At 40.7% G+C, this 22290-nt stretch overlaps 3 protein-coding genes across 10 annotated transcripts; 1 reads left to right on the top strand and 2 right to left on the bottom strand.

The window, feature by feature from the left end:
* Positions 1-1084: 1084 nt before the first annotated feature.
* On the top strand, positions 1085-10719 carry LOC306826724 (electrogenic aspartate/glutamate antiporter SLC25A12, mitochondrial-like). Of its 3 annotated transcripts, none has more exons than XM_079348208.1 (18): positions 1085-1331; positions 2046-2099; positions 3572-3717; positions 4213-4328; positions 4738-4877; positions 4980-5126; positions 5615-5753; positions 5880-5973; positions 6094-6178; positions 6349-6430; positions 6539-6697; positions 7646-7698; positions 7861-7941; positions 8416-8556; positions 8695-8833; positions 9049-9207; positions 9294-9384; positions 9706-10719. In XM_079348208.1, the coding sequence occupies exons 1-18, from the start codon at positions 1320-1322 to the stop codon at positions 9917-9919; spliced, it is 2052 nt and encodes a 683-aa protein (XP_079204334.1). In that variant the 5' UTR covers positions 1085-1319; the 3' UTR covers positions 9920-10719. The 3 variants fall into 3 exon arrangements, with proteins under 3 accessions (XP_079204334.1, XP_079204333.1, XP_079204335.1); XM_079348207.1 differs by lacking the exon at positions 1085-1331 and adding an exon at positions 1419-1448; XM_079348209.1 differs by lacking the exon at positions 1085-1331 and adding an exon at positions 1470-1695.
* Positions 10720-11037: 318 nt separating this feature from the next.
* LOC306826725 (dynein, cytoplasmic 1, intermediate chain 2a-like) lies at positions 11038-18252 on the bottom strand. Of its 6 annotated transcripts, none has more exons than XM_079348210.1 (17): positions 18082-18252; positions 16537-16645; positions 16323-16449; positions 15768-15909; positions 15322-15384; positions 14993-15120; positions 14797-14886; positions 14508-14670; positions 14303-14402; positions 14031-14156; positions 13759-13905; positions 13499-13612; positions 13274-13407; positions 12951-13095; positions 12690-12830; positions 12194-12319; positions 11038-12087 (listed from the first exon to the last, which is right to left on the bottom strand). In XM_079348210.1, the coding sequence occupies exons 2-17, from the start codon at positions 16642-16644 to the stop codon at positions 11986-11988; spliced, it is 1956 nt and encodes a 651-aa protein (XP_079204336.1). In that variant the 5' UTR covers position 16645; positions 18082-18252; the 3' UTR covers positions 11038-11985. The 6 variants fall into 6 exon arrangements, with proteins under 6 accessions (XP_079204336.1, XP_079204337.1, XP_079204338.1 ...); XM_079348211.1 differs by having other exon boundaries at positions 15774-15909; XM_079348212.1 differs by having other exon boundaries at positions 15768-15858.
* Positions 18253-19150: 898 nt separating this feature from the next.
* On the bottom strand, positions 19151-20315 carry LOC306827199 (uncharacterized protein; the record flags this gene model as incomplete). Its single annotated transcript, XM_079348869.1, has 3 exons — positions 19151-19877; positions 19973-20121; positions 20309-20315. The coding sequence occupies 3 exons, from the start codon at positions 20313-20315 to the stop codon at positions 19194-19196; spliced, it is 840 nt and encodes a 279-aa protein (XP_079204995.1). The 3' UTR covers positions 19151-19193.
* Between the last annotated feature and the right edge of the window lie 1975 nt (positions 20316-22290).

Here is a 22290-nt window from a genome sequence, read left to right as displayed (position 1 = left end):
AACTTACAAAACTACTAACTAACTAACAAATGCAAGGTAATTTAAATATTGGCTAAAGACCAGGTCCTTCTTAAATCAATAGTTGCACTGAACTGTTAGAAATACCGTACACTTATGGTTGCAACAGACTTTTACTTCTTATGTTCCCTCTATTATTTTTGAATTTCATTTAGTCCCATCGGACTTCACACAGAAAAGATTAGAATAGCACTCCACCTGAGAGGTTGTCCAAAGTCCAACCTCAATTGCAACATGCCCAAAACTACTCTAATACCCCAAACAAACCTTCAGCTATCTCTGTTTGTGTATTATCCATGTCAACAAATAAAGTTTTTACAAAGTTAGAAAATGGTCAGAACCTTATCAGTGACAACAAACAGTAGATATCACATGTTGACACCTCAGCAGGGTCATTGAGATACACTCACCTGAATCACAGAAGAAGGGACAACATTTCCCAGTGGAAAAGTAAACACTTGCACTGTCAAAAGGATGTGGAACTTCAAAAGTCCCCTTAACAAATAGATGACATTAACACATCAATATCCAGTCTGAATTGAAAAGGACACTGAACTTAAAATGCATTGGATTGAAACATTGACATTAACATTTGTTTAGGATAAGAGAGGTCCACCAGTTTTTTGCCTCATTGTTATGTTAGCTCATTTGCATCAATGATAGACAAGTAGTTTCTTTTCATCGTAAGCTGAGAAAACCTTCCTCGTCCTGTCTTTCAACACCATCAGGTAACATGAACTAGCAGTCTAATATTACTAATGGGTGGGAAATGCTAGATGTTGTGTGTTTGGTTTTTATTTGCTAAAGCTTCTGAGCACAGGAATGTCTGCACGCCCCTGTCAGACCTGATTTAGGTGGCTTGTCAAAGTAAACACACCCGAAGCTGTCTCTTTCGATGTAAATGAGGAAGCAATAGTGGCAGAAGACTAAGAAAAGGCTAATAGCTTTAGCTGTAGTGGTTGCAGGTCCAGCAGGGGTAATGGTAGCGATGGTAGCCGTGGCAACGAGAGAGAGAGAGAGAGAGGGAGAGAGAGAGAGAGAGAGAGAGAGAGAGAGAGAGAGAGAGAGAGAGAGTTAATATGTTGTGCGTGCAGGATACTTATATTATCGCTAAACACAATAAAACCCCGAGCATGACCTCCATAGTCATTACTTTTGATGTAAATATATTTAGTAAACGCTTGTGAACCCCGGAGCTCTCCCTTTCTGCCCTGTAGTATTCATGAGACGCTGCTGCGCTCTTTCGTTTTCGTCCGAGGGCGTGCGCTCGCTCGCTGTACGCTACGTGACGTCAAACCAGCATGGCGGTCAAGGTGACTTCGGCATCGCTCTCTTAACGATTTCCATACCTCTGCTTTCATATTTCTTGATGTTGTCTGTTCGTCTTCGTGATAAGGAAGTACTGAAGCTAGGCTATGTCTCGCTGGCCGGTACGGTGGCTCGGATGCGGCGTACTCTGAGGCTGTAGCATCCCTGGTGCTAGCCTCCGCCCGGCTGTGGCTGGCCTTGATAAGATATCCACAACCTAGAAGATAACCACATAATGCTAGAACAGCTATCAGACTGCTGCGATACACTGTTTTTTCCACACAGTCGTGTGTTTTTAGATCGTGCTCGTCCTCTTGTTTGCAGCTTTAAATAGATGCATGTCATTGCAGCGGGTTGTGTCCTCTTCCTGTGAGTCTTTTGTGCTTGCTAGCCGGCTACTCGGAGCCTACGTCGACCTCTGGCTTGTGGTCAATTGATAGTTTAGTTAGCTGCCTTACCTGCTCATTTTGAATGTGTGGGAGTTTAGTTGTTTAGTGAACATTGTGAGTCGTGTTGGTTACAGAGAGTGTTTCTTTTTTTATCTCCTTCACAGCAGTGGACGTTTCAAGGAGACACAATGCCACAACACCTGGCTTGTTTTCTCTATGTTCTGCTAACCACCACCTCCCAAACCCACTTCACGTTACTGGGCAGCATTTAGAAATGTGAAAGCCACATTAGTATCGTCAAACAACTTAATCTATTGTGTGCTGTTTTAGGTGCAATCTACTAAACGTGGGGACCCCAGTGAGCTGAAATCAATCTTCCAGAAGGTAAGGTTTACACAGATTACATCCAGACAAAGCAATGTTAAAATGTTTGACTAGCGTGTGAGCTCCTGTTGTACAAACACAACAGATGTGTCTGTGAGAAAGCTCTGGGTGAAAAAACAAGCTCAACCAGGACTGTTCTCCCTCGCTGAGTGAGCTTACAAACGTTGTCATGGGGTTTAAATTACAGTATCAGACACAGTTAAAGGTCCCATACAGACTGCTGCCTTTATGTAAGAACAAACAACTTTAACTGAATATTGTGGGTGGTCATATTTATTATACTGCCAAGCATTGCTTTTTTTGTCAAGAGTTTAAGTTTAACATAGTTCTGTTTTACACTTATTGTGGGAGCAGTAGAGATGTTATTGACTTGAAAGACAAGAGAGCACAAATATTTTAATTTTATTGTCCATGTTTGCTTCATAAGAAGAAACGTTTTTCTTGTCAAGTCGGTTTTGGTTAACCTTCACCTTTCTCCTCTGGCTGCTGCGTGCTCAGCGTGTCATCCACAGTGTGATTGTCATGTTGGCCGGGACCGTAACATTCAATAATCAGATGTCTAACAAGCTTAGCCCAGAGACATCAGTGAACATGTGCACGGTCGTGCGTGTTTAAGTGTGGGCTAGTAGATTTCTTACATGTCGTGCTGCAACTGCAAGATCAGTGATCTTGTTTTCTGAGGTACGGCATGAATCAGATTTGTAGAAAAATAAAACAGAACTGATGTTTTTTGTAAGCCACAAACTTGAAGACATGTAATTTGAACACCTTCATTTTAGACTTGCACCTTTGACCTATTTTTTTTTATTTTTTTTTACAATGAAATAGGAAGTTAGTGGCATGCAGTAAGGAGCAACATGTCCTCTTCCATGAAGTGGTTTAAGAGTGTGTCCTGAGCTTCTAGCACTGTTACAGTCAGTATCCAAAAAGGCAAAATGAGAAACAAGGGACATTGCACATCTACTATGATGCCAGACCTTATAAGATAAAGATAAAGGCCGTTTAGAGCCTAAATAACAAGTAGGTTACATTAATGATTTATTTTAAATGCAGTTACAGGCTTGACTGACATTTAGATTAAGCTAAAGTTTCATAACAAACCTGTGTTTCTGTGCTTTTTGAGACTCTGTCCAGAATGACCTGTAAATACATTTTTTTCTGCCCTTAAGCCAGCAACAGTAATACTGCTGCACTGTGTCTCAATGCCTCACTGCACACTAAACTGGCCTTAAGCAAGGACACAGTGAGGGTTAAAAAAGCTGATTGTAAGCCATGCTCCTGAGAAGGATTAAGTCTTAGTTATGCAAATAACTCGTTACAACTTGCAGAAGGAAACAGATACTAGTGAGCAATAGGAGTTGCAGTTTATTTTAAGTTGTTTGACATTGTAGGATAGCACATTTAGGACAAAATAAAATGGTGCTGAAGAGTAAGTATCAAGGTTGATGCAGTGTATTTCTTTCTCTCCTTAGTATGCCAGTGTTGTGGACAAGGATGGAGAAAAGTTCATGACCCCTGGAGACTTTGTCCAGAGGTATCTTGGACTAAACACACAGATCCACCACAACCCCAAAACTGTCCAGCTCATTGCTGCTGTGGCTGACACCACAAAGGATGGGTACGTACTGACACAGTTGAACCCAGCTTATCGTCACTAATCGACAGTTTATTAAGGTGTATCAGATCAGCACTTTATTTTATAGCAACATAGAGACAAGATAAAAGTCTCAATGGCTCTCATTCATCAGACTGTTGTGTATACAGTGATTTAAAAATAAATAAATAATAATATGTGTGTGTGTATGTATGCATGTGTATATATATATATATATATATATATATATATATATATATTGTTCACACACAAGGCTTTTATTTTGTCAGTTGTATAACACCTGTGTGCAACTTTAAGTCAATTATTTATCTAATAATATTGTCATTAAAAGTTAAAAATGCTGGTTATGAAGAACAGAAAACAAGTGTGATGTTGGTGATCTGGTCCTTGTATTGAAGCAGTACTATGTGATCTAGCATTGGCCTCTTTTTATGGAAAATGTTGTGTTTAACCACGTATATATTTTGCTCTCTCTCGCCTCTTATGCTACAACGGCAGGCTGATCTCATTCCCGGAGTTTCTTGCTTTTGAATCGGTGTTGTGTGCCCCCGATGCACTCTTCATCGTCGCCTTCCAGCTGTTTGACAAGACTGGAACTGGAACTATTTCCTTCGGTACGGACAAGTGTGCTTTTGCTTTGAGTTGACCTTTACATAAACAAAAAATGATAACACTTCACAACAAACAGCTTATTATGTAACACTGTAGATTCTTTACGTTGCACAGAAACAATCCATGGGCGCACTGCGTCGTCAGATCAAGTTACACACTTCAGTTTGGTTCACGTGGAGAGAGCATTTCCCAACGTTGTTAACCAGATTATTCTCGGTTTAAGTCATTAACACAGACTTACATAATGTCTCACGTGCACTATTTCTTCTACCTTGGCTTTCTATCTTATGTCACACACGCTTTTCCAAGCTTTTCATTTAAGGGAATAATTTTAACTATTGTTTCTGAAACTAGCCCTAAATAGGTTTTATTCCTCTTTTGGATGTATGTTGACATTCATTTGTGCTGCAGATAATGTGCGGGACATCTTCAGCCAGACCACAGTGCACCACCACATCCCCTTCAACTGGGATTGTGAGTTCATCCGTCTGCACTTTGGGCACGACAACAAGAAATGCCTCAGTTACCTCGAGTTTACTCAGTTCCTGCAGGTCAGCTGATTACACACCACACACACTGATTGTCACTTTCTCCTCTTTCTTGAATCTATTGAAAGTCATGCTTGTTTTTTTGTTGTGTTTTTTTGTTTGTAGGAACTGCAGTTGGAGCATGCACGCCAAGCATTTGCCCAGAAGGACAAAGGGAAGAACGGTGTCATCTCAGCAATGGACTTCAGTGACATTATGGCCACCATCAGGCACCACATGCTCACACCCTTTGTTGAGGAGAACCTTGTGTCTGTGAGTGTTTGTGTGTGTGCGCACATCAGAAGAGTTTTGTGAGATTTAATTATTCACTCTGGCCACAGCAAGATTGAGTTCAAATTGACTAAAGGAGAAGAGTTATTTTCAGATAATCATGTCTGTCAGTGTTCTAGATTCTTCTTCATAGCTCGCAGCTCAACCATTAAAACTCAAAACGGGCAATTTTTATAGAGCAGCAAAAATTCAAGCGAAAGGATGTTTAGGCCTATCACTTGCAAGCGGCAACACAGTTCTTTCAAAAGGTAATTTGTTGCACAAAAGAGTATTTTGACGATGCCTTAAAATAGTTACAACAAAGACTTATATAAAAGCTCCAGTTTAAATGTACGGTATATCAGACAATATACATGGATATTTACAACAGTATAGCAAGGCTTTCTCATGGAGAGTTTGATCCATGGAGGAAAAAGAGGCTTTTTCAAAGTCAAATCAGCACCTGACATACCCTACCTTTCTTCCATCAGGCTGCAGGTGGCAGTACCTCCCACATGGTCAGCTTCTCGTACTTCAATGCCTTCAACTCCCTCCTGAACAACATGGAGCTGATACGCAAGATCTACAGCACGCTGGCTGGCACACGGAACGACACACTCGTGACCAAAGGTATAGACTGATGGCTACAATACTGTGATGTTGTATCTTTGTTTTTCCAGCTGGAAAAAAAAAGTGTTCCAGGAATGGCCAAGTTACTTTAAAAGGTAACTCTTTTTTTCTCTGTCTTTTCCGCAGAGGAGTTTGTTCATGCTGCCAACAAGTTTGGTCAGATCACTCCCATGGAAATTGACATCCTGTACCAGCTATCAGGCCTGCACTCCCCCTCTGGGTAAGCCTCACTTTGCTCTTCTTTGGTTAAGTCTTTTTAGACCCAAACACTTTCATTACAACTAGTAGACGTTATCTTTGAGTCCTTGATGTTAGTAACAGAAGTCCATCTGTGCATCAGGCGCCTGAATCTTGTTGATATTGAGAGGATAGCTCCTTTGGAGGAAGGATGTCTGCCACACCACCTGGTTGAAAGTCAAAAACAGGTAGGATGATTCTGTTCTTCTCTTAATATAGGACAAATAATGTACATCCAAACTATGATAGACAGATTTCCTTGCATGAAAAACAAGGTAAATGTAAAGTGAATGCATCATTGACAGTTTTCATGATAGATCTTCACAATGGTGTCCCGTTTTGTTTTTTATACCTTCAGGCCCATGGAGACGGTCACAGGCCTGTGTGGCTACAGGTGGCAGAGTCAGCCTACAGGTTCACCCTGGGCTCCATTGCTGGAGGTGAGTTATCTTGAGACCAGAGACGGGTGAACGCACACCTCCAGCATTATTTGGAATCCATGTTGTTGTTTTTAAGGATTTGGTCTGAGACTGTGTGTTTTAACCTAGCTACGGGAGCCACTGCAGTGTACCCCATCGACTTGGTGAAGACTCGCATGCAGAACCAGAGGTCCACTGGATCCTTCGTAGGCGAGCTGATGTACAAGAACAGCTTCGACTGTGCTAAGAAGGTCCTCCGTTACGAGGGCGCCTTCGGCTTCTACAGAGGTAGGCAGGAGGAGCTCTCATTAAGAAGGATTCCCTTTCTGCAGCCAATACACCAGTGATGAATCACCAATCACACAATCTTTATTTTTATTCGGCCAATTTGAAAAATGTTATGTCAAGACACTACACAAACAGTGAATAGACTTCTAATCATATTCATTATATTATTCACTGAGACCCAATATTATGTTGAACAGTTAGTGGAGCGCCAAGCCTTTTTTTGTTTGTTTGTTATTCACAGTGAGTACGGACGATAGGCTGACGTTTAGTTTTTAAAATGCTGTGCGACCTACCCACACTACCTTTGTGATGGACTGGTAGATCACAATCGACGTATTAGGCAACCCTGCTTTAGATCAATGAAGCGAAATTAACTGTGTTTGTAAGGTGTCCTTCGTTTTTTTTTAAAGGCGCCCATACATTAAATGTATTATTATTAACATTATTATAAAATAAAACAAGAATGGCTTGAGGGAAGGCTTGGTTGTGGCAAATGATTTCCTTATTGAAACCAAATTCTTTGTGACCATGGAGTTATTCCCTGTAATAGATGCTGCAGGATTTGGTTTGTACAGAAACACATGATTGGTAGGGCGTTTCAGAAAGGTGCTATTCACAGACCATAAGGGTGTGGTAGGGTTGATTCTGTCAGGATGATTATCCTGCCAATATATTAGTCATATACCAGTTATTAGTTGCAGCCTAAGAACAGTACCAGAAGCCAGGAAGAGTAGATAATCCATATTGAGTCAAAGCAATGAGCATTCTTCTTTGTCTAACAAAAGAACATTTTCTATTTCTGTTTCTTATTTCTGAATGTCCTGTTAAGACCCCTTAGCCTTTCCTATCCTCTGTCCAACTGTCAATCCCTGTTTTTCACTCCTCCCTTGATTCTGCTGTTCCGGTATTACTATTAAAATATCTTCATGTCAATCATTCTTCCCATAGGTCTGGTCCCTCAGCTTATAGGTGTGGCCCCTGAGAAAGCCATCAAACTGACCGTGAGTACATCAAAGTGAAATGAAGTCATAGACCTAAAAAGAAGATAAGAAATGGCTTAAAATCTGTGTTAAATGCGAGGCTAAAATGAGATTATTTGACTGATTTCATTATTTGATGTAAACTGTCTTTAATCTCACCCCTGCATTGTTTGTGTTCAACAGGTGAACGACTTTGTCAGAGACAAGTTCACAGGGAAAGACAACACAATTCCTTTCTTTGCTGAGGTTATGGCTGGTGGCTGTGTAAGTTTCAAACGCTGTGAATGCATCATGAAAAGTAGAATAGATTAGTAAGGATGTTGTTCATTACCAAAGGTTGGCGTCTCCTTGGTTGTAAAAGCCATAACAGAGAATCTCTGCATGTGGTCTTGATTCATCGTGTCTGCAGAGTAAATGACATTACTAACACTGGGCTGCAAAAGGGCACCCAGGGTTAAAATGCCATTATCCATACAACATGTTTTTTTTTCTTTTTGTTTTTAGTAGCGTTGTTCATCCTTACACAAACTTTGGCCGAGCACACCTTATCCTCCGAGAAAAAGGCAAAGTAACATTGAACAGGATCCCTTTTTCTTTTCTTACTTTTGAAAGTTTTTATAAGTGGGACTCAGCTCCAGTCCTTCAGCTATGAACATGTACAATGCAGGAGCAGTGATTTCTTTTTTCTTTTTTTTTCTATTTAGCTGTTAAAACAAACTTTTCTCCCTGTGTATCCAGGCTGGAGGCTCTCAGGTGATCTTTACCAACCCTCTGGAGATTGTGAAGATTCGCCTGCAGGTGGCAGGTGAGATCACCACTGGACCTCGAGTTAGTGCAGTCAGTGTGGTCCGTGACCTGGGCTTCTTTGGCCTCTACAAGGTAATGTGTCATTAAGCTTGTGTGTGTCTGTGTGAGGCCTCTGTTAAGATGTACTGGCACTCACCTTAATGCACTCTTTCTCCTTCATCAGCTGTTTCCAAGCACTGTCTCATATCTGTTCTTTGTGTGTCTCAATAGGGTGCTAAAGCTTGTTTCCTGAGAGACATCCCCTTCTCAGCCATCTATTTCCCCGCATACGCCCATCTCAAGACCCAGTTTGCTGATGAGCAAGGCAGGCTGGGACCTCTGCAGCTGCTCACTGCTGGAGCGATTGCAGGTAACGTCAGATTGTGACTTAGAATATCGGAAGCAGGCAACCACTAATTATTCAGATCAAAACTCAACGATTAACCTGAACTGATGATTGTATACCATTCAATTATGTGCATACTTGATCCATTTTGCTAGCACCGGTGATGTCAGCATAATGATGCATTAAAAGCACATTAGGTCCAAGTAACCATCTGTCATCTTTGTAACTCTGCTTCCCAGGTATCCCAGCAGCCTCCCTTGTGACACCTGCTGATGTCATTAAGACACGTCTGCAGGTTGCAGCGAGGGCCGGGCAGACCACTTATAATGGAGTGATCGATTGCTTCAGGAAGATTATGAGAGAGGAAGGCTTCAGGGCTTTGTGGAAGGGAGCTGGAGGTGCGTTTTCTGAATATTGCTGCACACAGACTGTTGTTTTTTTTTTTAAATCAAACTTCTGTAACAGTTCTTTCTTTTCCCCCCAGCTCGTATGTGTCGGTCTTCTCCTCAGTTTGGTGTGACTCTGGTGACTTATGAGCTCTTACAGCGGTGGTTCTATGTTGACTTTGGAGGACAGTAAGTTCATCTTCTTCTTCTTCATCTTCTTTTTCTTTTTTTTTCGAACAGAACAACAAGAACAGCGATTCACTTTTGTAGCACTAAATGACCTAATTACACAGCCAACGAAGTCTTGTTAAGGTTGGGTCAGGATGCACTTGTTGGTCAATGTTAAAGTATAGAACATCTCACGTTAGTCATATATGACAAATACAAATCTAACATAAATGTTTATCATATACATGTACATAAATGTTTCTTATAATTCTTGGAAACATAACTCAATGCAAATGCAAATATTTGTTTTTAATTGCATCCATCTTCTTCTCATCTCTCCAGCCGTCCATCTGGATCTGAACCTACACCCAAGTCTCGCATCTCAGAGCTTCCTCCAATAAACGCTGACCACGTCGGAGGCTACCGTCTGGCCGCAGCTACCTTTGCCGGTGTTGAGAACAAATTTGGCCTTCATCTTCCCAAATTCAAGTCCTCTGGTGTGGTTTCCATTCATCACCCAGAGCCAGTCACTGCTACGCCAGCTGAGGCCCCTTAGAGATCGGAAATCTCTGTATCGCCACGCCATCCCTACTCTTCTCTTACCAGGAGCCAGACACTTAGATAGATACACACACAAAGCAAAACACGCACAAAGTAAAATACACTCCAAAAAAAGAGGGCCATTAAGTTAGGAACAAATAACAGCAGCTCGTTACTCGACAAGATGAAGGTGTGATGCACTGGTCTCAAACCAGCTGCGGATGTGAGCGAGCAGACGGCGACGGGACCAGACTGTTGTATCTTCTGTGGCTGTACGCTCCTGGCAACTCCATTTTTATTTTATTTTTTTTCTCCAGCATTTGTTCAAGGTGGGGCCTCAGCACTCCTCTCTATTTCATGAGTAGCACGTATGATTTGAATTTCTTTTCTGTCTGACACTCAGTGAGTAGGACTTCTCTTATTGGATGAAGGGCATAGAAAATATTAGATTGGTCAGCATGGTGTGTGTGTGTGTGGGGGGGGGGGGGGGGGTGGTACACTACTGCTTGGTGCTGAGACAGGAGGCTGTATACTGTACATATTGTATAACTGTACTGAGAGTACTTTAACAGGAAGCAGTGAACCAAATGTTACCACACAAAGTGTCGTAATGTTGACTCGCTCCAATGTTATGGCTACATGGGGCCTTTGGTCCTGGTGTTTGAGAATCACTTACTGATGTACAGAACTTTTCAATCCAGTGTTTTCTTTTGAAACAAGATTCATGAGCAAAGAATTAGGTTAATAAATTAAATGTATCTGAATTTAGTCATTGTATTTTATTGAAATAAATCATCCATATGGTTTTAATTTTAACAGACTGTCTAGAGTTTTATTCCAAATGGAAAAGAGCAACCTCAGACTACATGAGGAACAGCAACAGGAAAGAGAACATTACATTGAGTCAAAGCAGAAACGGATCTTCATGTTCTATCCGACATGGTTGCTACAGGTACATGTTTTAAGCTCATTCTACATGTGAACAAGAAAGCATTTTTGAAGCTGAACTGTTAAACCAGGCTGGTGAGATTAGACTGCTGCGTCTGAGGAAAGATAAAACAGGACGGAAGAAAAATAAAAATCCATTCATTTGCAATGATAAAAGTGTTTTGAACACCCGCTTTACATCCCCTCTGAAAACTTCATGTGGTTTATTTATATGCTCTTAAAGATGAGATGTCAGGAATCTGTTCTCTACTAGTTATTCAGTTACAGAGTATAAAACAATATTCCTTTGGTACAGAAAAAAACAACACTTAAAATGTTCTGTTGATAAAGTCGAGGCAAGTACAGTAACGGTTTGCCTGGTAAAAACACTTGTAGTGCTTATTTTAGGAATGTACTAAAGCTTTAGTACAAAGAAGCAATTTTTAAACAATACACAAAATATTTAAATAAGCATAACCACCAGCATAAATATTAAATATTGTAGTGGTTCAAATATAAGTAACACACTCCTGCTCAGGTCAGAGTGCATGTACAGTACAAGCACACCTGTCGTTTAGTCATTAAGTGCTGCTGTGGATTGTGATATGTCAGCATTTTCTTTTGTCACTTGGTTGAAACACTTATCCGTCCAGGTGCAAAAGCATGTCTGGAAAAAAATTAACACATGTAAAAACACTCAAATAGTAATAAAAAGGTGCAGGTACAAAGGTTTGCATATTTAAAAAAGGGCTGAGTTGGTTGAGGCCTCAGGAGAAGAGCAGTTTCTGGAGCCCTGAGGAGGATATCAAAGCTAGAAGTTTCGAGTGGACAGCCACATCTGGGCTACACACCACTTCCCTTGAATTCCACTTTAACCACTTAACCGTAGTTCTGTAACACTACTGCTACACATGACATTAATTATTCCAACACATACTCGAAACTCCTAATGACACTTTAAGAAGAAAAAAAAAACACTTCCTGAACTTTTCTAAAACTGTCTTTTCAATCCCTTCTAGCTCTGCACATCTCCTCAGGCCGAATCATGTAGTGGGTGACAAAGCTGGAAGCCAATGTGGTGTCGTGTGCTTCAGGTGTTTTGTGTACTGGAGAGGAAATGATGGGCGGTTGTCAGTGTGAGGAGGATTGTAACAATCAGACATTAGCAAGTTCCTCAGCTTCATCTCGGTTCTCATTGATCTCAGCCAGGGTCCTGACAAAGCGCGTCCATTCATCAGCCTTGGGTACGCAGATTTGCTGCAAAAAAAAAAAAAACACCAGCATCATCTCATGAATCTGATACAGGTTTATATATTTTGTTTCCAGTAGCTTTAATTGAGTAATTGATGGGATGACATCTCACCTCTCCTACGTCGTAGACCTGCACCTGTCCATCAGAGTCCCCAGTGGCGATCTCTTTGCCTGAGTGAGCCCATCTTACACGGTTCAGTGCTGGAGCTCCCTCTACACTTACACTGGCTGTGGGAACCTAGGGAGAAAAAACAACCAGCTCATATAGAAGCAGAGCCATGCTCAGACCACAACAGAGTTATGTTTGTTGTGGAAAAATATCTGGGATTTTGGCTTATAGGGTTAATTAACAAATAAATAACTCTTTCTTGTCAAGAGTTAGATGACAAAATGTACCACCACACTCTTGGATCCAGTAGGTTTTTTGTTGTTGTGATAAAATACTTTTTTACCTTTTGAAAGAATCAGACTGGTTATCTGGTTTTACAGTCTTTCTGTTAAAATAAGTTAGTACTGACTCGTGCAGCATATTTCAAATATAAACAAAGAGAGAATTAACTCTTTCATTATACTCCTGAAATGAAAGATGAAGGGCTTTATGTTCGTACTTCAGTATCATTGTTGAGGTTCCACAGGTCAAGGCGTCCAGCAAGGTCCACACAAGCAAACAGAGCAGGGTGTGTTGGAGACCACATGGCATCATAGACATAGTCACAACTGTCCTCAAATGAGTACAACGGACGGGTGCTCTGAACAGAAGAACAGGAGAAAAAATGGTTTAAAGTCAAAAAATATATATATAATTAAAGAAAATGAGTAATCATTGATCATGTCGTGTCATAAGTTGTGTAATACTTCACATGTTTCACCTTAGTGCTCCAGAGTTTGACGGTCCAGTCAAAAGAGGAGGAGATGAAGAGGTGAGAGAAGTCCACAGGTCCTCCAGCACTGTGGCAGCTCAGCCCGGTCACCGGACCATGATGGCCCTCAAACACCTCTGTGATACCCGCCTTACTGTAACACACATACACACACAGAGTTTACACCCCAAAGCAACAGTGAGGACTTCTACTTATTATCCTTTTCCAAAAAAATAAATCACACTGTTGTTCTAACTTTCTGAAACCAATTATAAATCTTGATACAGGAAGACATTTGTCACTGATGATGACAAATTTCAAAAAGCAGCTACCTCCCGTGGCGACAGGCAGTGTAAACTGAACCGTCCTCGCTCCCCACCACAAAGTTGTTCACATCCCCCAGAGGGAAGGCCATGGAGGTCACGGCCACAGCTTTGCTCTGTTTGAAAACCAGCTCCAGGCTGTCCTGCAGGGACGAAGCGCACACACACACAGACTCAGACTCATGGACAGACCAGCTGATAAGTCATTACATCATCCATACAGGCTGAACGTACCTGTGGCTGGGAGAGCATGTCGAGACTCCAGGAGCACATTTTACCGTCAGTAGAAATGCTAATCAGGTTGTTAGCATTCTGGGTTCCCACCACGTTCACACAATAAACTGGATGCTGAACACAGAAGAGAACACAGTCACAGGAGTTACATTATACAATATACACTTAGCAGGGAAAGTGAGCCAGGTATCAGCATGCGGAGTAAAAGCAGACAGGACGCTAAAGAAATGACACAGTTGACAAAACGTAAAGTGCATTACTGTGTGTGCAGCTGCAGACAGTGGAGTTCTCTGAACAGGTGTGCGCTTGTTGCTCCTGTTGTCCCATAAGACAATCTGTCCTGAGTAAGTCCCACCCACCACTAGGTTCGGGTGAAACTTGGCAAATCCGGCCGACATCACCTCCGACTAGAGGAAGAGAAAGAAAAAGACTGATACGTACAGTATCTGCTTCTGCCCAAACTTTAGTAGTAGTAGACACTAAAAAGAACTAAAAGCCATTTTAGCAACGTGGATGGGAATTTCTTTCCTACCTGGCAGTGGAAGATGTACTCAGGCGTGCCCTTCTTGTACTTCATGTTCCAGACCAGAGCCACTCCGTCTGGCTCATGGGGAGCATCCTCGTTGTTGTTGTACGAGGCCACCAGTAGCTCAGGGTACTGAGGGGAACGCAGCAGAAATAAAGAAGAGAGCAGAGAGACAAGAATTATCTAAGAGTAAAAAAACTATTTGAAATGTATTGAGAGTTCGTTTTTAGTCGACATGAAGGTCTTTACTCTCCGTGTCTGTGTTCTGAGTGACCCACCTGAAGAGACCAGTCCAGACAGGTGACCACTCTGTTTTTGGTCCAGCGCTCGTCTGCAAACTGTCTGTTCAGCACTAACTTTGCACCGGCCTGCAAGTCACTAGGACGGACAGAAAAAGAAATGTGTATCAACTCCGCCTGTCCTGTTCTCTTTTTTTTTTTAAATTTGACTTCAATCTGCAGTATTTTTTTAAATGTGCCTCACCCCTCTTTATCCTCGAGATCTCTGCCGCTGTAGTCAAAACAAACATCCACATGCTCAGCCAGAGCTCTCTCTACAATTCTGCTGCCTCGCTCGAAAAACGACAGGAAGTCTTCAGAGTGCAGTACCTGCAGCTTCTCCTCCTCAGTCAGCTCTTTAGGGGTATCTGTACATAGAAAATACAAAAATAAACAGAAAGAATACCCAGATAAGGAAGTTACAAATATTGGTAACGACAGACATTTGGTCAAAATCGTTACTTTAAGAAAAAAAAAAGTCTGCCTGTTCTCACCATCTTCTTGCTGTTCACCCTGATCATCTTTCTCCTCCTGGTTGTCCTCTACTGGTGGGGGAGCAGTTACCTCCTCGTCCTCTTCCTCATCTGAAACACACGCGTATTTGAGTAGGCAGTTATTCATTTCAAGCTACAAGTCAAGCTAAAAGGTTAAGAAAACGTGACTTTTTATCGGTTTCATATGTTGGTTTACCTGCTTTTTGATCGGTTCGTGTCAACGCCTCAGTGGGTGTCTGTGTTTCTTTACAGTAAGACACCATTTCCTTCGGAACAAAGTCCACCTGGGTCATTTTGGACATGCCCAGCCTCACTGCTCCACGTCTACACAAACATACCATCGTAAAAAAAAAATAAGCACACACACATTTGCAATAAAAGTTAAAGTGAATGACTAAATGCTGATATTTGTAGCAACATAAATAATGGTATACAGAGATAATAATAACACATTTGGACAAATCTAAGATGAAACCACAAAACTGAATAAGCTGGAAGACAAGCTAAAGGAGAGAGGAGCAGTACCCTATGAGCTCAGAGTCGGAGTGGAGTTGCAGAGTAGAGGGGTCAGGATCCCAATGCAATGTCCTTATACAGCCAAACCACCAGACGGTGTTAGTAAAGAGAGAGACGGGACGGACAAAATGAAAAGAGGAAGACAATGGAGGTGAAAGCAAACACAGATGATGAGCAGTTTAATAGAAATTAAAGAAGGGGAGGACAGGAAACAGAGAGAAAGACAGAGAGAGAGAGGAAAAAAAAAAAAAAGAACGGAGTACGTGTTAATTGAGAAACATCAGCATGCCGGTGAAAAAGGCAAAGAGGAGACAAGTCAGAGTTTGTCAAAGTTAAATTCACCGTGTTAACACACACATTTGGCATGCAGGTACAATCGACTTGGCACAACAACAAAAAAAAGACTAAAAGCAACCAATCCCCCCCATCTCTCTCTCCATCTCACACACACTCACACAGACCTTGGTCCAGCGTTTCCGTCCCCAGAATCTTGGCTTCCTGCATCGCTGCCCACTGATTTGTTGGAGGGAGACATGGGGGCAGGGACTAGGTAGTGAAACAGACACGTATCTTCTGTTACTACCCTCAGGGGCTGAGCTGTGAGTGCATGTGTGTGTGTGTTAGTAAGTGGGTGAGTGAGTGAGTGAGTGAGTGAGTGGGAGAGAGAGTGAGCAAGAAAGGGGAAAGGAATGGGAGAAGTTTCAATGATTGAGTGAGTGTAGGAATGAGTTTGCATGCGGTAAAAAAAAAAAAAAAAGACACAAAAGGGAGAGAAGAGAAAATGAAAATAAATGGCAGGCAGGTTTAGGTGTCATGCACAGAACAATGTCAAATGTTTAGATATTGGATGAGGTGGGGTTGGGGAAGTGACGGAAATCGGGCCAGACCACAAAGTTAGAGCTTTAGACTTTAATAAACAGTGAATCAGTCAAGCAAACAACCAGAAAACAGTGGCAGATAAGACAGTGTGAAGGATGAAATACAGAGGCATGCTGGTATTTGGAGTTTACCGTGAGGCATGTCAGGATTGATGCCGACACTCTGCAGCAGAGCCTCCGTCTCCCTCCTCTTCCTCTCCAGGTCAGAGTCTTCATGGCCAGCAGAAGACCCACCCTCGGCGGCTCGCTTTGAGTCTCCCTGCAGAACACAGAACAGGCTGATGAGTAAGAGCAGCAGACTGGCAAGTTCTGCAAGGGGTGGTAGTTAAAGAAGTCCAACACTCACATCCTTCTTTTTCTTCTCTTCTTCTTTTCGCTTCTTCTCCTCTCGAATCTGGGCGATCCGTTGTTTCTTCCTCTCCAGTTCAGCCTTCAGCTCACTCTTGTCAGACATCCTGTTATAGGAAGAGAACATATAAAATGGCAATGAAGAGACTCTTCAGCAAATCCTCACTGCTTGTTTTTTATTTCAATGAGCCGTTTTATTTCAGCTGATTTATTGGTCTCACACATAGTAAGATGCCCTGACCAGAATCCTCAACTACAACCTCAGTATGTTTAAAAGGGTTGCAACACAAGTTTCCATAAATACATAATCATCATTCATTATTTATTGTATATTATGACATGTTTTAAAATATTTAAGTGTATTGCTTTCTTTGCACTGGGTTTGGTAGTTCAGTTACAAACAAACATACCATTTTTTATTTTAATACTTTGGTTTGTCATTTTAATCATGTTAGTAATTGACTAACTCTGTTGACACTGAAGCCAAGCTGTTAAAGATCACTTAATACAGTGTTTACATAGACAGGCTCAAATCAGTAACACAACTTACATTAAAACAATTCAAAACAAAGTACATGAATTCACTGTTAAAAACAACAGCTGATTAAACAGGTATTACTTGATATCTCAAGTGTTTATATATGAGATATAAACACATATTCAGCTATGAGTCCTTCATTACACATTAGATAGTCTACTTAGCTTCACCAAATGTTGTTGTTTTTTTTGTCAAGAAAGTTGTACATAGACTTGAGAGCTGAACATAGTCAGTGTACAAATGATACCAACATCCTGAGTGTAATCTGTGAGCCTGTAGCCCAGGGCCTGTCATCCTGCTAACATGTGAACCCAGGCCAGCTGTTGATAACAATGTCCTCTCTATCCTTTTTATTATGTCACGGCTAACCATGAATGGCTTTTTATTCCAAAAATATACAAATATAAGAAATCAACCTAGGAGATGACAAGCCACTTTATTAATTTGATCCTTAAACTATTTTCAAAAATAATTTCTCGTTGTTTTTTTTGTCAAGCATACAAAGAGTCGAAACGAGCAACTTTTAGTATAAATTCTGTTTTTTTTTAAAAACATAACTTTATAGACACACCAGTTATAAGTTGATCATTTCCCAGTTATATATTTATATTTGTTAGTCAATAACAACAACAGAAATGCTCCTGTCTCACTCCACCCACAGTCAGAATCACTGCTGGGGGAAAAAAACCACAAACATCATGTTTACATTTTATCTTGTTTTTCCTCATTGTGTTTCTGCTAATATAATGACGTTTATTTTATATACATTATTTATCCTGGTTTAAACATCTTCAAATGTCAAGCAATGTGTTTTATAATCTAAACTAACGGTAACTGAATGTCCGCAGAGACAGCTAGCTCATCCGTGTTAGCATGCTAATCTCCATGGCAGCCGGCCGGCCTGCTGTTATAACGGGAGCATCGCAAACCAACGCCCGAGCTGCTGTACTGTCCCGTTTACTAAGGTGTTCAAAAGAGACACAATAACACAGGCGAAGTCTATACCTGATATCAGATGTTCGATGTGAGTCGGCAACCAACAACACAATGCAGTTTCGTGAGGGTTAAGTAAATCCACAGAGAAGTGATGGTGGTGAAGAAGAAGACTGATGATGCTGGAAGAGACAGCAGTTCACTCCGCTGCGCCCTTCTTCTTCTTCTTCTTTTACGGCTGTGGACGAATAGGAATTAAAGTAGAGTACTACCGCCCCCTTCCGGTCTAAAAAACACACTTCAAAGTATACGTCACAGCTGATGACCGTTTGAAACATGATTGTTATTATGTTTGGAGAATTATTCACTTTACATTTTAGAGTAAAATGAGCAATTCTACAAAAATGATCATATTACAGACAAAATTCAAGCATTCAGAGTTTTACCAAAAAGTAAGCAAAAGCTTAGACATATTTTATTAATTATACGTATGAGACATAATTGCCTTTTTAGGACTATTGTATATGAATTACACTATGAATTGAATTCCAAAAATGGCTTTTGTCAGGGTTTATCCAGTGAGAAGTAAACAATCAAAGGCTTTAAAACACGTGGGCTTAAGGTTTGCCCTGGTTTAACACCTGTGTGGCATCACAATGGTTTTAGTTTATATGATAAGGCCATAAAAGATTGTTTTGCATTTAGAAAATATTTTGTGTATGCAAAATGGTGAAAACAGCCTAATTATAATTGAATATAATAAAGAAAAATGTGCATCATGAATATCTTCCAATAAACCTGTTCTGGAAAGCAAGTGAAGAAAATAATTCGAATAGGAAATGCAGATTAAGATCAATAACTTGAAACATTGGAACGTAAATATCATCATTACTTTTTAATTGTTTTTTTCTTTAAAAGGTTCATTGAGCGTTTTTATGAACACCCAAACAAACATACAGTAAAGTCATTAAGTGTTTTGTCATGAAGAAGAATTTATAGGCATAAAAGCATTTTGTACGTGTCTGTCCTGTAAACATATGATTGATTGATGACTTTCATGGTTTGAATTGAACTCTTTGGTTTTAATGTGGATTTGTGCAAAGTCCTGCAATGATTTGGGCTTTTGATGTAATTTTGTCATCTGACCCTTTATGGAAAGCTTTCATCTCTGAGGCACTTTGTTTCTACTCTTCTGCAGCTGGTTCTACATAACTCAAGGGGTCATAAAGGTCACGTTTGAAATCATATGGATCAAAGAAAGGGTAGAGGGGTTTCTGAGTGGCAGCTGCAGGAGCACTTTCATCCACTTTTGCTACTTCTTCTTTCACCACTTTTTCCTCAGCAGGGGCTTCTGGTGCTGTTGTTTCCTGGACTGGGCGTGGTGGGTGATCAATGAGACAGTCAGGATCCCAGTATGGGTCACAGTCGTACTCCATACCTTTAGCAGTAATTGGGGGAGGAGGAGGGGGAGGTGGGACTGACTTTTTGGGAGCGGGAGGAGCAGGAGGAGGTGGGGTTGGTTTGGGAGGAGCGGCAGCTTCTATCTCCTCCTCTGTTTTAGGCCTGCAGGCGGGGTTATAGCGTGGGTCACACAAGACGGGAACAGCCCCTGTTGGCAGGTAGACGATCTGAGGTTTGCATAGAGGGTCCTTGGGGTGACACAAATAGATCTTCTGAGCGTTCTCCAGAGGGTCTGGTGTTGGCGCAGGGGTAGTGGGAGGTGGAGGAGGCTGAGTGGTAGTAGTTGGTGCTTCAGTGGTGGCCAGCACACCCAAGACATTTTGGTAATTGGAGGCATCTGGCCCATAGGTTACCTCAAAGTGACGCATCTGCTGATACAACATCCGGATCCTGTCGATTTCATAGAGCTGAGGGGAAGACAGTGAAACAAATCAGAGAGGAAGATGTTTCTACAGTAAAGGTGTAATCCATGTGGAAACATAGCTAATCAATTTCCACTTACTCCTTCAATGTGTCCAATGCTGTTGTAGAAGCGGTAATAGGACTGAAAATCAGGATTCCCTCTGTACCACTTTGGGTCAATGTTCCTCTTAGGTCGAGAGTTCGTCAAGAAATCGTGAGCCTGAGTGGAGTCAATGCTTACTGACCTTCCTGTAAAGTTACACAGCGTCAGGAATAAAAATGAGAAAAAAACACACAAAACAATTCTTTGATGTTAATCAATGTTTTTTTTCTTTCAAGACATGGAAAGTATGTTGAAATAAAACACATGAAATACATATGGAAATATGATCACTATTATATTGTGGTGGTAAAATGATTACACAGTAATCTAAACCTTTCATTTTCATTTATTAACAATATGCAGGAACCTGAAAAATACCTCCAGGATTCTTTACTTTCACTAGAGATGTTGCTTCAAGCAAACCTTAAATAAAGCAAAAGAAAAATTAGACTCTAACACAAACAGCAAAAGACTTGAGGCAGCTATACAGCAGACATTGAAAGTTTTATTTGTATCGTTTCAACTCCTTGATTTGGGTCATTTAAAAGTCATCAAAGAAAATATTTTGTTCAGACTAACCTGGCATTACTAGCAGGCAGCACAGCGCCCTAAACAGGGACACCCGGGAACTCATCCTCCACATCTGAAAGTGCAACAACACAAATAAATACTATTATATTCTAGTCTGTCTGACAGATCTGTCTTAGCACTGTTCTTCAGAAACTGTTATGAATAGATGCATGTTCAGAACTCAGGAAAAAAGGGGTGAAGTAAAAAAAAAAAAAGCATATACACCAATGGTATTTTGCACACAGACTCAACATTAGCCAACAGTTTCAGATATTTATTGGCAAAGGAAGACATTGACCTGGAATGAAATTAGATAGATATCCTGCATGTATTTTTGACTGCATCTTTCTTTGTTTTTCCACCTATAGCAGATATTTATTCATATATTTATCTACACATTGTAAATGTCTCTCTCAACAATTATCCTTGTAATTTAACATTAACCTTATCCTCATCATTTGTGTTAAAATTATTTTCTGTTCGAATTTTCTGCCTCATAATTTCTGATAAAACCAAAAAAAAGAAAAGTTTGCTTTAAACCAAACCTACTTACCTGCTGTTGCATCTCCCCAGTCCTGGTCTAATCTGCTGCTTAACATATCTGTTCATAAATACTACTGTTAATACAGGGCCCTTTTCATTGGCCACTGAACTACACGTTGCCCTAAATCCGCCCCTCTTCCATTTTCTGTTGCGACGTGGAAGAGCTCATTAGCACCCTGAGCATGAACCAGCAGTTAAGGACCAACTTCAAACAAAATGTGACTCCTTGTAAAGCCACAAGACACAACCTTGTAACAGCAGGGCACCACTGGGTGCACAGTCAATTGGTTTTCCTATCTATCTTTGGGTGTCGTAGGAATTGATGAAGCAATCAATGGAAAAAGATGTCATATTCAAAAAGTTGTTTTATCTGACAAATTCATAAATTATGGCAAAATGTTCTTTGCTACAGTTGTCCCATTCTTGCTAAAACATGCCTTGCAGGTAAAAATTAACCCTCTGGTCTCAAAACAGCTGGATATGTCCTTTCAACTCCGGTCTTAGCCAGTCAAAAATAGAGGGGGGCAGCCTCAACTGATGTTTAACTCCCCAAGAAATATGTAGGAATTATGGGCTAACTTGTCTTTACTCAGAGTTAATGTAATGCAGCCTGGGACACTCAAAACAACGCTTTTCCCCCCAAAGTTTCATTGATTAACATATTTAAATACTAAAAAGTTTAGATACACCCCAGAACAGCACAAGCTCAACACTAATGATGCTTTTAAGAGTCAAACTCTTTTAGAATAATTTCTCTGCATTAACTTTTGCCATGTCAGATCGGCCTGTGTCCTTTAAGTTTCTATAATAAATGAAACACACTTGAACCCTTACATCATGGTGACAAGCTATTCTAAAATGTAATATTTGTATTTAGTAGGTTACTCAGTTAAAACAAAATCCAAGAGAGTTCCATTTAAATCCCAAACCTGCTTATAATTCATTTTTGTGATCTATCCACTCCAGCCTTTCTGGGAAGCTAGTAGCATGCTAACAAGTAAACTTTCTAAAGCATTGTAATATACTGAGCCAAATTCTATTTAATTTTTACAATTTAAATGTATTACATTATTGCTACTGAAGACCTTTTGTAAAGCTTGTTAAGGTTCATATCATAATATCAGCACAGGTAAATGTTTTTGTTGCACAACCACTGGCAATAAACAGTATTAGCATCAAATAAGCTTAAACAGAAGGGATGC

This window comes from Symphodus melops (genome assembly GCF_947650265.1).
Source record: "Symphodus melops genome assembly, chromosome: 7".
NCBI classification, from domain to species: Eukaryota; Metazoa; Chordata; class Actinopteri; order Labriformes; family Labridae; genus Symphodus; species Symphodus melops.
The sequence above is the reverse complement of the archived record's forward strand: the minus strand, read 5'-3'. Positions and strand labels throughout refer to the sequence as shown.